The sequence below is a fragment of the Rattus norvegicus genome, chromosome 13 (genome assembly GCF_036323735.1).
Source record: "Rattus norvegicus strain BN/NHsdMcwi chromosome 13, GRCr8, whole genome shotgun sequence".
Classification (NCBI taxonomy): Eukaryota; Metazoa; Chordata; class Mammalia; order Rodentia; family Muridae; genus Rattus; species Rattus norvegicus.
The window spans coordinates 72247312-72260942 of record NC_086031.1 but is presented as its reverse complement, the minus strand read 5'-3'; the positions used below and the strand labels follow the sequence as shown (position 1 = coordinate 72260942).

The 13631-nt window shown below is 48.5% G+C and overlaps 1 protein-coding gene across 13 annotated transcripts in view; it reads right to left on the bottom strand.

Moving 5' to 3' along the window:
• Positions 1-209: 209 nt before the first annotated feature.
• The window catches only part of Sec16b (SEC16 homolog B, endoplasmic reticulum export factor), a 53956-nt gene continuing 40534 nt past the window's right edge, over positions 210-13631 (bottom strand). For 9 of the 13 annotated variants that reach the window (XM_063272652.1, XM_039091144.2, XM_063272653.1 and 6 more), the window contains 11 exons: positions 12422-12562; positions 11145-11258; positions 9880-9952; positions 8416-8727; positions 7867-7934; positions 5100-5249; positions 4836-4934; positions 3350-3461; positions 3149-3228; positions 2111-2209; positions 210-1337 (listed from right to left, as the gene is read on the bottom strand). In XM_063272652.1, coding sequence (XP_063128722.1) covers positions 1266-1337; positions 2111-2209; positions 3149-3228; positions 3350-3461; positions 4836-4934; positions 5100-5249; positions 7867-7934; positions 8416-8727; positions 9880-9952; positions 11145-11258; positions 12422-12562 — 1320 coding nt within the window. In that variant the 3' untranslated portion in view covers positions 210-1265. Of the gene's footprint in view, positions 1338-2110; positions 2210-3148; positions 3229-3349; positions 3462-4835; positions 4935-5099; positions 5250-7866; positions 7935-8415; positions 8728-9879; positions 9953-11144; positions 11259-12421; positions 12563-13631 lie in introns of those variants that run through there. The other 4 variants (XM_063272658.1, XM_063272659.1, NM_053571.2 and 1 more) reach the window with 2 other exon arrangements.

Below are 13631 nucleotides of genomic sequence, written 5' to 3'. Positions count from 1 at the left end.
AGCTTTTGTCCATATTTCTTAAATTGAAAAAAAGATAGCATTAGAGTAGACCTGGAAGTGAAGAAGACCAGTCTCTGATTCTCCATTAACAAAGGGCTCTTTCTAGCTATTCACACCGGATCACACAATGGAACCGTTATTAGAAAGACTTCAGGGAAGAGACCATCAATGTATTTTCTCCCCCTGCAGAAACCAGCCACAGACAAGCATTTGCTATAAAATTATCTGGATTTAATCGCTATCAACATCAGAACCATAGTACATTAAAGTACAAAACTTTTATGTACAATTACACATACAAAAAATGTTCTTTGTGACGAGCAATTTTAAGCAAATCTGACAAACAGCAAGAAGCATTTCTATTTGAGGTTTGAAAGGAAAAAATGGAAATTTCCAAGACAGCTTTCTCCTCCATGGGGCCCCGGTGACCCTCACAGAACATCGATTTGCAAAGGCCTGAGGTAGGAAGGCAGGTATTAGCAATATGAAGCGCCCATCCCTCCCCTCTTATGGAAAGGATGACGTCTTAGGAAACGTTTTCCACTATTTATTATACTGATGTTCCTCCATCTGCATCATTAGGTTCAGTAGTTACCATGACAATACAATGCCTACAGCAATCTAACTTGATAGCCAGATGTCAGAATGTGAAAAAAAATAGGACCGGCTAAGAAAGTGAGAGAAATATAATTAGTCTGAACCACACAGAAAATGTGCGCAAAACTAGGACCAGGAGGAAAATTGCTGAAATGTCATTGAAAAGGGAATCACTGAAGGGCAGCGATAATCAAATTCAATGTAAAAACTTCACTAACAAGAGCCATAAACTGGTCTTTAAGCGGATCTATGGAGGGAGTCTGAGTTATTCTGGGACATTGCTCTGAGCTCCTACTGTACAGCCGGGTAGTGTCATCTCCGGTTTTCACCCGGGATTCTCGGGGCCCTCGCTTTCCCGAGGTGCTCAAGCTTCTACCTCAAGTCTGCTGCCATGACACTCTACCATAGACATTGGCCCCCGTTCCTCCGTCTAATGAGACAATTTCCATCACTCTCAAACTAAGCTGAAGACTGGACCAAGTTGTTGTCTAGGATATCCTGTCCTCAAACTCCAGGTATGCCCGTGCAGCAGGCTCACGACACGGGCCTGAGCGTGACGAGGTGAGGTGACACTGAGAAGTAGAAAGCAACAGGAAAGCTGTGCTCCAGAAGAGGAGCCCAGGATGGGTAGGTGGTCATCCTCATGGCCCTGGGACAGACGGTCGCTCTCAGCATGGTTGGCTTGGGTAGCGGCGCTGGGCTAGGCGGTTTGGCCGGTTCAGGCTACTAGCAGTGGGAAGCTGGAAAAGAAGAAGACACTACACTGGAGTACAGCTACAAGCATGGCTCCTCTTGGGGACTAGTGGGGATAGCAAGGGTACCCATTTCCAACACTGTATTCTAATGGCCAGCCTTCGCCTCTGAAAGATGGTGAAAGGAAGCTTGATTTGATAAAGGGCAAAGGCCAAAGGATGCATCTGCAGAGTCATCTCTAGGTTACTGAGGGGCAGAGACCTAGTTTGCAGGAACCTCCTCACCCCAAGACAGGAGAAGGCACCCACACTAAAACATCAGCACTGTGTCTTTTATATCTCAGGACCAATTACAGGCCAAGAGTGATGTTTGGGGGTGTGATATTTCAGATAGAGAGATAGATAGATAGATAGATAGATAGATAGATAGATAGATAGATAGATAGATAGATGATAGACAGATGATAGATAGATGATAGATGATAGATAGATGATAGACGATAGATAGATGATAGATAGATAGATGATAGATAGATAGATAGATAGATAGATAGATAGAGATAGATAGATAGAGATAGATAGATAGATAGATGATAGATAGATAGATAGATAGATAGATAGATAGATAGATAGATAGATAGATAGAGATAGATAGATAGATAGCTGCTGTAAACTTCTACAGATATAGAAACAATTACTGAAGAGAGACTCAGTAATTGCTCAGAAACTTGCATTCAGTGAGTGGGAAATTGGAACTATGCACTGCCCTCCTTAATCTATAACCTGAACTCCTAGCTCCTCCCCATAAGGCTGGTCCTTACCTGAGGGACCTGAGATGGATTGTAGAGAGGAACAGCACCTTGCAAGGTAGGTGGAGGAGGCAGGGCACCAGGCTGGGAGTAGAACTCAGAAGAAACGCCCTGTGGATGCAAACAACAGAGAATCTGACCCCTGGCCACCTCCTGGTATGCTAAACCCTGCCACAAGGATCGCTATTAGCCAACAAATGGGCTTCTTCTCAACCTCAGGCAGGCATAGCCAATGCCGGGACCAGGGATGCTAAACAGAAGCAAAAGTTCTTACACCCAAAGAAAGTAGGAAGAAAAGTCACAAGAAATTATACCAGATCATAAAAATCACTATTAAACTCTTCAGAAGGCCTCAGATGCTACAAGAGCACTCCAGCCAGGCTTGAAGAAATGGAAACATTTCCCTAGCAATAGTCAGGATATCCCTAGCTATATAGACAATTTGTGAAGAATTTATGATAGTCCCAGCCAAGTGCACACGAGTGAACTCCACTGCCTACTAAGACTGAAGAAGAGGCCCTTCCCTGGACTCCATCTAAGCTATACAGGCTGGAGTGATTCTCCAGAATGCATCTGATAAAGCCCCAGTATCTCAGCACGAAAGATAATCCTCAAAGAGGCTTTACAGGGCCCTGCACAACATGTATGATACCATTACAAAAGGAGGAGTTAACCCAGACGCATACAGACGGAAGACCGGATGATGAAGACACGGGGGAAGGCAGACAGCTACAAACCCAAGAGAAAACCCTCAGAAGAAATCAGATCAGCCAGCACTGTGACCATGCACTTTTATGCCCCAGACCTGTGAGAAACCACCCTTCCATTGGCTAGGCCCTCCAGACTGAGGTACTCTGTAGGCCACTGGAGCCAAGTCATACAGAAGCTTTTTCCGTATCCTGAAGCCATCCTTTGCAAGGATGCTTCTCCAGCCCACTGAAGACATCCTCACACTCACACACACACACACACACACACACACACACACACACACACACACACACAGAGGTATCGTCTGGAGTCCCAGCCCCACGCCCACAGCCTGCTCACCTGTGGCCCCGAGAACCCTCCAATCCCCACGCCTTCAGCCATTCCACTGCTGTTTGAGGATCCCTGGAGACTATTCCCACCTAGAAGGCAAGGAATCCAAGCTGCTTCATGTGCCCAGAGCCGAGGAGTTCCCACTTTCCAAGAGGGCACCCCCAAGCTAAGAGTACCAACGGCACCCAGAAGACTGGAGGCTGGCAGTACCTGTGCCTCTCGGGAAGGTGCTGGCACCTGGCAGAGATGGGGATGAGAGAGGAGGTGTTGGTGAGAGGCCCAGGCTGGCATGGTGAGGAGGTGATGCTCTGGGAGACTCCTGCTTGGTGAGAAAGAGGCAGGAAAGGTGACATTAGTGCTCAGCAAAGTCATGGCAGCCTACATGCATTCTAGCATCCACAACAGTAATCTCCATGTAGGCAACTCCCACTAACACCATTTTGTTCTGTGAGGCCTCTACTAAGGAGGCTGGTCAGCCTCCTGTTGCTGGGCCTCTGAAGTAAAAATTCCTCATCTTAATTTTCTAATGTTTCTGCCCACCTCATATCTATCAATCTACCTATCTTCCTCCCTCTCCCTCTCCCTCTCCCTCTCCCTCTCCCTCTCCCTCTCCCTCTCCCTCTCCCTCTGTCTCTCCCTCTCTCCCTCTGTCTCTCTCTGTCTCCCTCTCTCTCTCTCTCCCTCTCCCTCTCCCTCTCTCTCTCTGTCTCTCTCTGTCTCCCTCTCTCTCTCTCCCTCTCCCTCTGTCTCTCCCTCTCTCCCTCTCACTCTGTCTCTCTGTCTCTCTCTGTCTCCCTCTCCCTCTCTCCCCCTCTCCCTCTCCCTCTGTCTCTCTGTCTCTCTCTGTCTCCCTCTCCCTCTCCCTCTCCCTCTGTCTCTCCCTCTCTCCCTCTCACTCTGTCTCTCCCTCTCTCCCTCTCCCTCTCTCTCTCTGTCTCTCTGTCTCCCTCTCTCTCCCTCTCCCTCTCCCTCTCTCTCTCTCTCTGTCTCTCTCTGTCTCCCTCTCTCTCTCTCTCCCTCTCCCTCTGTCTCTCCCTCTCTCCCTCTCACTCTGTCTCTCTGTCTCTCTCTGTCTCCCTCTCCCTCTCTCCCCCTCTCCCTCTCCCTCTGTCTCTCTGTCTCTCTCTGTCTCCCTCTCCCTCTCCCTCTGTCTCTCCCTCTCTCCCTCTCACTCTGTCTCTCCCTCTCTCCCTCTCCCTCTCTCTCTCTGTCTCTCTCTGTCTCCCTCTCTCTCCCTCTCCTTCTCCCTCTCTCTCTCTGTCTCTCTCTGTCTCCCTCTCCCTCCCCCTCTCCCCCTCTCCCTCTCTCCCTTTTCCTCTTTCTCTCTCTCTCTCTCTCTCTCTCTCTCTCTCTCTCTCTCTCTCTCTGGTGTATAGGCATAGCTGCTGTTTTGTCTTTTTTGTTTTGTTTTTAATGAAGCCAATTTGTATAGCCCTGGCTGGCCTAGAACTCACAGCACTCCTCCTGCCTCAGCATCCCAAATGCTGCGATTACAGGCATGAGCCAACACGTCTGACTTCTAAGGCCTGTCTGACTCTGCCTTTTGTCTTTACAAAAAGACTTATTTCCAGTGCTCTCCCAGCACAGAGCCTCCCTTTCCTTCAGCCCAAGGTAGAGCATGATGCCAGGGTTGTGTCGTGACTAGATTCCCTCTGGGGTCCACAGGAAGGGTTACCGGTCCGTCTGTGGAGGTTACCTCTGAGTCAGAACTGTCCACAGAGTCTTCATCTCCAGAGGTGGACACACTGCTGGCAGGCTTTGATCGAAACCAGCTGAACCAGCCGAATCCAGAGCTCTGAGGGGAAAAGGGAATTGTTAAGGCCAGCGGACTTGTTTCTCTCACCTGCTGTGAGAGCTGTCAGCCAGGCATGAGGTAAGTGCGGAGGGACCAAGGCTTTGGACTGCTCTGCTGTTTGAAGCAGGGATGAAAGGGGGAAAACATAGAGAACAGGTTTTCAACCTTTGTATTCTTCCCATCTCTCAGCTTTTCTTTCTGTGAAGCGTCAGGGTGAGGTGGTTTGTCTGCTCCATCAGAAGTGCCCTCCTCATCCTCCTTGGCTGAAATGGCAGAATCCTCAGAAAAACTTCGATCCCTGGGAGCCAGTGGTGTCTGAGATAAAACAACAGAGAATCACATGGTGTTTAACAAGTTACAGAGCCCGTTTCCATATGACGTATGACGGCTCACCCATAACCAGGGCTAGCCTCAGAAGAGCTTAATATACTGGGAAGGGAGGCAGGTTTACCCGTGAAAATGTTGGTCACAGGAGAGGAGACAAGCCAGGACCTACCCACTCTCCATCTTCTCCCTAACATTAGGTGGGTTGTCAACCATTTAACCTCTCTAGGTCATAGTCTCGGAAACTGGGCCAAGATCTAGAGAAGGGTGCATGGAAGTTGCTGCTGGAGATGAGGTTCTGAAAGCAACCTCTGAGAGATCCTCACACTCCAATGCCGGAGAACTTAGCAGCCAGTGACTCTAACCTTTGAGCTTATATCCTAACAGGCTCGCCTAAGAACATAGATGCCATAGGGGAGCTGAATACACCCACACCCGCTTCCCACTAACTTTTCCTTATCACGGTAAAATATGCCCAGCCTGAAGCTCCCTTTAGTCACTTATAGCACGATGTCATTGAGAGTACACACAATGTTGTCCAGCAAGCAGCAGCAGCAGCAGCAGCACCCGTCCCAGCACACCTACCTCTACTCCCCATCTCCAGACCCTGGCCACCCCTGCCCCATTGTGTGATGTCTTCTTGAGTCTGTCTACACCGGGTACCTCATGTGAGTGTGATCCTTATATTGTATTTTCATCTCATACTCACAACAGAACATAATTAATAAAAGCTTTGCAAAACACTACAGCAAAATACAGAAAAGGCTTCTTTTTTCTTTCTTTCTTTTCTTTTTTGGGGGCTGGAGGTATGGGTATAATATCTTCAGTGTACCAGGCACTGTTCTAAGAGCTTCCTATATCATGATCCACTGAATCCTTGCAACAGTACAGTGAGAAATATACTATTATTATACTCTGGTTCTAAATATGAAAAAAAAAGTGTAACAAGGTCCAAATCCGCTCAGCTAGTAAAATGCAGAGAAGGGATGCTAGCCTGGCTTTCCACTTGGCATTTCTCCTGGCTCCGTAAGTCAAGACCTAGGCACGAGCCTGTGCTCTAGGATGACCACCACCTGTGTGGTGCAATAGTGAAAGAAAGGTGAAAGCACACCGTAGGAGAAGAGGGGGATTGGGAAAGAGAAGGCAGAGAAGAAAGGGCCTGTTGCTAAGTCCTCTCCCCTGTGCATCCTGCTGCCTAACACAGGAACCTCCTTCCATTAACCAAATGTGTCCACTCAGGGCTCTCTCTACATTGACACCTGTGCCCTTGTCACATGGTTCATTTCCATGTTACCCTCTCATCTCTGCTCAAAGACCTCCACAGAGACACGGCCCTGAGCCATCCCTGCCCAGTGCCCAGTGCTGGTCCCCTCTAGTCACCCCCACCAAGTCACAGATGCACAGCCAGCCCCACGACACTGCCCGGCACACTGCAGGAGCTCGACAGACACTCAGGAAGGAAAGGAGTACTGACACACAAAGGATCTTGTCATACCATTTCTTAGAAAATATAAATACCAGAAAAAAAATCTTGTATGGTGTTAAATAACAAGTAGGAAATAAACACACATTTTAATTTTTTAAAGTATCTGGAGATAGATAGATATATATATATAACCAAAACATTTATTGTGGAATTCTGCATAGTATTTATTTGGTTCTTCATTTTAATTTTTCTAGAAAAATAATGTACTATTTTTTTCTGCAAAAGAAAAATACATTATTTTTAAAGATCCATGGCCCTGGGGCTGGAGAGATGGCTCAGTGGTTAAGAGCACTGGCTGTTCTCCTAGAAGACCTGGGTTCAGCTGCCAGCACCCACATAGTGACTCACAATTATGCGTAACTCCAGTTCCAGGAGATCTGGTTTTTTTTTTCTTCTGGCCTCTGTGGACACCAGGCATACACATAGAATACAGGCAGACATGCAGACAAAACACACAGACGCATAAAAATAAATAAATCTAAATTTAAAAACAAAAGACCTGGGGCTGGGGATTTAGCTCAGTGGTAGAGCGCTTGCCTAGGAAGCGCAAGGCCCTGGGCTCGGTCCCCAGCTCCCAAAAAAAGAACCAAAAAAAACAAAAAAACAAAAACAAAAGACCTGTACAGCCTGTTACTACTTGAGAAAACTACACGATGCCATCACTTAACCAGTGCAGAGCTGCAGAACGTCTTGCTTGGCATCCAAGTTAAGGGCTGTGCTGTCTGTCAGCAACTAGACAGAGTGACCAGACAGCTAGGAGAAAAGCAGAAGAAAAAGACATAAAGCCCACACTCTTACCACTGCCAGGGAGATCTGACATTAACCAAGGCGAATGTTAAACCAACACCGATGAGAGACCCATCCACGCACCAGCTCCACTGCTCTGTCCCTCAGCGGCACAGGTGAAGGGACAGGCGGGGCTAAGCAGACATGAGAACTCAGTCTCCTTCCCAACTCTTGGGGTCTCACATGGAAAGAAAGGAGGATGGGCTTGCTCGAGGCAGAGGAAGGAGTTGCCAGTGCCGGAGAGGAGCTTGGGTGTGACTGAGACTCCAGGAGCAGATGGCAAAACGCACTCCCGTTCGAGTCATCGCCAGCGTTCCTCCTGCCTCGTCTGCTCACCTGAGGACTGGAAATGACTGCTAGACCATCAGGATCCTGCACGGCTTCTTGAGGCACTGTGTTCTCTCCTGAAGCACCAAAGAAAAATGGAGACAAGAACCTCGACTTCGGCCCTTTCTACCCACCTTGCAGAGAGGGAAACAGGGGGCCCAGTGGCCCGAGTGGCCAGAGTTTATACCACAAGCAGGTCACAGCAAAAGCAATGTCCACTTGCTCGGTCCTACTCGATCTATGCTAACTCGTGACACATGAGTCAATCCAGTTCTGCCTGCTAAACACCACGATTGTTCCTTAGGTGTGTAGGAAACACAGCAGTGCGGAGCTAGACCTCAGGGATTCTCCCACCCGAGTGCTGTCTGTCCTGCTCTGCTTGCCCCAGTAGACAGGGCTGGAAGAGAACATGCTCCTTCAGGCTAAAAGAGCAGCCCACAAGTGCCTTCATCAGTCCCAGGCCCAAGTCTTCCAGCAGGTCCAAGTGCCACCCTCACCTGCTCCTTGACCACTAAGACTCCACCCTCCGAGGTACCCAGCCTGGCTGGCAGGTCTTACCAAGGGCAGGATGTTTCTGCAGCATCTCCTCTCCAACCCTTCCTCCAGGAGCCCCTGTCACTGCCACACCGCTGCCACTACTGGAGCCACTAATCACTGTCAGGTGGGTTGCAGGAACTGAGTAAAGAGGCACTGGGGTCCCCATGTGTACTGGGCCATCTCTCTCTGAGTAGGTATCTCGCTGCAGGGGGAAAGGCTGCTGTGGGGTGGGATTGGTCAGGCTTGTCTGCTCAGATGTTGGCCACAAGGCTGAGCTGTACTCAGAGTCTTCTGAGTAGTTTTGCTGGCCATAAAGATCGCGGTAGGGAGTGTCTATGAAGAAGAAGCAGCAGTTATAGACAAATCATTCTTATACATTCCTGCTCTTGTCTTCTCTAGAAAGCAATCCCATGGGCTGGCTGTTCCATGTGGCTTCCATTAATTTGCTAGCAAGCAAAGTACTGACTAGCTATATAACACCTCTCTGTTGTCTGCAGAATTACGCATTCACTTCTTGGATAATCTCTGAGTCCTTCTCCTGTGAGTGGAGAGGACAGAAAAGACATCCAACTGAACTCTACTCCTTTTAATATTTGGATAAACACTTTCTCCTTTAAGGGGACTTTGTTAGACTTTAAAGGCTTACAGTTTTTAACTGTTTTTTTTTTTTAAACTCAAATGACACTTTAGAGATGATGGCTTCACTTGGGGAGAGTGAGGATTCATTTGCCCTAGAGGGGGCCTGGCTGATGCTTCAACTAAGGTGTGGGTATATGAAATGCTTGGCCCCAGGGCACAGGAATGTTGTGAGCTGCCAGCCTTCCTGCCAGGGCTGGAAGAACATCATGATGTAGAGACGCCCAGCCAGGTTCTCACAAAGCCAAGAAACAGAAGCCAAAGCCTCCCTACACTCAGCCCATCCAGGAAGTACTAAAGGCTGCAAGGCAATAGACGGGGGTACCTTGTCTGAACTTCACCACCAGAGGGGGTGGCTTTGACAAAATATATGGAGTTAATTTGGAATATAATTCCTGCTGACCAGACACTTGGAGGCATTCTGAGGGAGGAGGCTGGGAAAACACTTTAAAATTGATTTCAACTCTATGGCCAATTGATAGCTCAAAAGCTTCACAACTCCAATGTCTAGAACACCACGAGAGATACTAATAGTGTGTGATCTCTGGCCTCAAGAAGTATAGCTAGCTGGGAGCGAGTATACACACAGGTGAGACAATTAGCTAGCAGTAAAAAGAAACTGAGAAATGATCAAGTGTTTGGGAATTCTAACCTGTGAAGCAGGAACCCTCATGCTATGGACATTTGGATGTTTCCAGGGTCTGTGAGACCAGCAAGGGCCTATCCAAAGAGGCAGCCTGGATCAACAGGTCTGATTTCCAGAAGAAGAAGGCACCAAGGCAAAGGAAGTGCGGGTATAGCTGAAAATATTTTAATCAGATAGTGGTAGTCAGATCTTATGGTGGGTACCTGTTGTTCCTCTGGCTCCATAAATATCTGAAGGAGTCAGATCAGGATCTCTGAGGTCTCCAGTTCTAGTTTGCTGTTTAAAATAAAGTAAAATCCCTTTAAACAGTATAAAGGAAAATAAGGGCAGAAGACAAGGTAGTGAAAAAATTGAGTCACTAAGAAATGTCTCGGGGGAATGACCAGACACAAGGACCTCCACTGAATGCTCGGTGCCCAGAATCATGCAGATGAGACACTGTTTCCTGGATCTCTCAGCTCTATTCAGAGCCAGGACATAAACAGCCAGGGTCACCATCCTCCCCAAAGTAAAGGTCACCATCCTCCCCAAAGTGAGAGTCACCATCCTCCCCAAACTGAGGGTCATCATCCTCCCCAAAGTGAGGGTCACCATCCTCCCCAAAGTGAGGGTCACCATCCTCCCCAAAGTAAGGGTCACCATCCTCCCCAAAGTGAGGGTCACCATCTTGCCCAAACTGAGGGTCACCATCCTCCCCAAAGTGAGGGTCACCATCTTGCCCAAACTGAGGGTCACCATCCTCCCCAAAGTGAGGGTCACCATCCTCCCCAAAGTGAGGGTCACCATCCTCCCCAAAGTGAGGGTCACCATCCTCCCCAAAGTGAGGGTCACCATCCTCCCCAAAGTGAGGGTCACCATCCTCCCCAAAGTGAGGGTTACCATCCTCCCCAAAGTGAAAGTCAAAGGAGGGAACTAAACTGCGGGCCTCAGAGTTTGCTCTCCAGGAAGGGAGAAAAGGCGGTGTGCATTTAAAGATCCACTTTGTCCGGCCTTCACAGCAGAGTAGAAGAAAGAAAATGGGGGAGGCCCTGCTCCAATTACTCTTCTGATTATGACCAGCAGCTTTTGCAATTGTCAGAACAAAAAGGAAAGGCCCGGAAGTCCTTTAAGCAATTGCCCTACATTACATGAAAGTGACACAGGTCCACTGTGATCCATTGTTCCTAACAGAGATGAGGGAGCTTTGATGCTCATGAAACACTCTGGGACCTCAGAGACAGGGAGGTGGGCAAGAGTGGTTGGGAAGAGCACCCCCCTGTGGCACTAGGCAAACATAGGAAAATGTTTGCACAGGGCAAAGACCCAAGGAACAAAATGTTCTGAATCCCAACATTCAGGGACGCATACCATGCCTCAAAGGCAATAGGAGACAACCACGGTGGGAATTAGCACCTCTATGTCTATCCTATGTCTGGGAATGAAAAGGGGAACACGGGGTACCCAGTGACCCTGGTACCACTGGCCTCACCTCCAGTTCCTTGTGCTTCCTCCGCAGTTGCACAAGCCAATCCGGTTCCAGGACCCTGTCCCCACGGCGGCTTTCTAAAACCAGAGGATCCGACAGCTTCAGTTTCTCTGCAAGCTGAGCCGAGTTTCCAGGCGGGTCAGGGTCAGAAAGTGAGAGAAGACAAGAGAGAGAACCGGGCACATGGAAAGACAACGGGGAGAGAGGCAATAAGAAGGAAGGAGGAGGAGCCATAATTCACTCAAACATCACATAACAAAGAATAATTGAGAAATAACAAATTCAGCAGATCTCCCAAAATTGCAGCATAAATAAATAAGCAACCCATTCTGGCATTATTTCACCCCAAAATATGAGAGGAAAAATATAGCTCTTCGGCTTTTGTGTCCCTGCAAAGCTGCCTTCTCTGCAAGAAGCTTCTAGAATAGGAATTCGGGGAAAACTCAGGGACCTTGTTAATACTAATTCTGTGTCTGGTCTGGATGGGGTTCAGATCTACATTGCCCACAACCTGACGCAGCTTTCTGCTTCAAGGGGTCATTATGTTCCCTATCTGGAAACTCTAATCACTCAACCTAGGCCAGCAACCCACTCGCAGTGTGTGCAGGGGCGGGGCGGGGGCGGGGCGGGGGGCGGGGGCGGGGCTTGCAGCCCGGATTTTATTGGTTCTAGAATCCAGCACTTGGGCCTCATGTAAAGCAATACAGAAATTGAAGCGCATGCTGCCTTTTACTCTCTAACTAATGGAGGGGTTTTTTTGGTTTTTTTTTTTCCCTTCAATTAATTGGAACAACTGGCCGCCGATTGTTGTTTCTTCCCAAGAAACTAAGGGTTGGTATGGTTTTTGTTTTCTTTTTTAAATGTCTCCCACAAGTGATAAAATATTCCATGCATTTAAAAGTATTTTAATAAGGATCATTTCCTGTTTTAATCACTAAAATCTATTTTCAAAGGCTCGCTCTTGTAATTAGAACAGCTCACCGTAGCTTGCAGTTTAACTGTACCCAGAAAAGGAGATGAGCAGAGCTTTTCAAGCGGAGCGTGCTGTGCCTGCTCTCCAGTCCCCCAACCCCACTGCCCCCTGCCCAGCCAGTTGTGCTCTGTGCAAACAGGACCTCTGCTTATCACATCGGGGCATGCATACGTGGTCAAAGACAGCCGTGAGCTCCAATTTTGCCGTGTGTTCAAAGAGGATGAAATGTGGACTTTAAGCCTCTCTAGAATGGCTCCTCTGAACACTGAAGATAAAACACCTACAGAGACCTCTTTGAGACGCTCACCTTGATGAGCTCCGCTAATAGCACGGGGTGACTGCTCCCTCCCTCGCTCAGGACAGCTGCACCAATGGCTTCACAGTAATGCAAGGCTTGGGATGCCAGGCCGTAATCTGCCAGACGGGAAGCATAAAGGAGCTTATACACCTGTGAAGAGGAGCAGGGCCAGCGATGAGTCCATCCAGGCAGGAGACGGGGAGAGAAATGCAGATAAGACTTCTTGGAAGTCAGCTGAGTGCCAGTTTCCCTTCACTCTGGCACCCGAACAGCAAGGGCCCTGTGCCACTTGGGGCCATTTATCTGCGTGCGGGCACAACTCCAAATCCAGCCTACATACAGGAACTGCATTATGGAGAAGAGGATTCAGGGATCGCATCCACTCATCTTCCTGGTCTTGGGTCTCCATTGGAAAGGCAGCAGGCAGCCCTTTTATCCAACAGCCCACCTCACAGGGAGCCTGAGCTTGTGAAGTGCAGCCCTAGGGTGGGAGAGCTCATGTGAAGATACAGAACCACACCCTTTGCAGAGGCTGTGAAACCCAGAAGAAAATGCAGACAAACGCAGGACTGGGGAGGAGTTTTCAGAGCAGGAGCTATAGGATGAGGTCAAGCTCATGCTAGGTGTGAGACACTTGGACCCCTTTGTGCCTCAGCTTCCCCCATATAGCACAGACAAGGCCTCCTATTCCACTAGAAGCTATAAAGATAAAAGTGGGTGATTCACACAAAGCACTTAGAACAAACAGTATGCACAAGTGAGCTGGTAACCTGTGGCCAGTCCTTCAAGCCGTGCTTACACCATCTGTGAAAGGGGAAACCCCCACAGGACTTAGAAGTGATACTGAAGAAGCATGGTGGCACCGTGTGGGAAACAGTCGGTAAGAATAGCCATGCTACGACTATCAGCCCAGAACAGCGGCGACAAAACATGTGGGTGGGATGAATAATGAAGGGAAAGAAAAGCAACCAAAGTGCCTGCGCTGGAGCCCTGTGGAGGAGCAGCTAGTCAGGGCAACGCTCTCAGAGAGGAGAGGCTAAATGGGCCATGTGTTCCACAATACAGGGATTCATTCCCAAGGTTACGTGTGTTCTGTGTTGAGTGTGTGCTGCTATCGTCGCTGTGTGCATCCTCAACACCAGTCATTGAAGGTCTCAGGCCTGAAGAAGATACTCAAGGTGGAGAAGAAAGGTACCTGCCCACGAAAGGAAAGAAAATC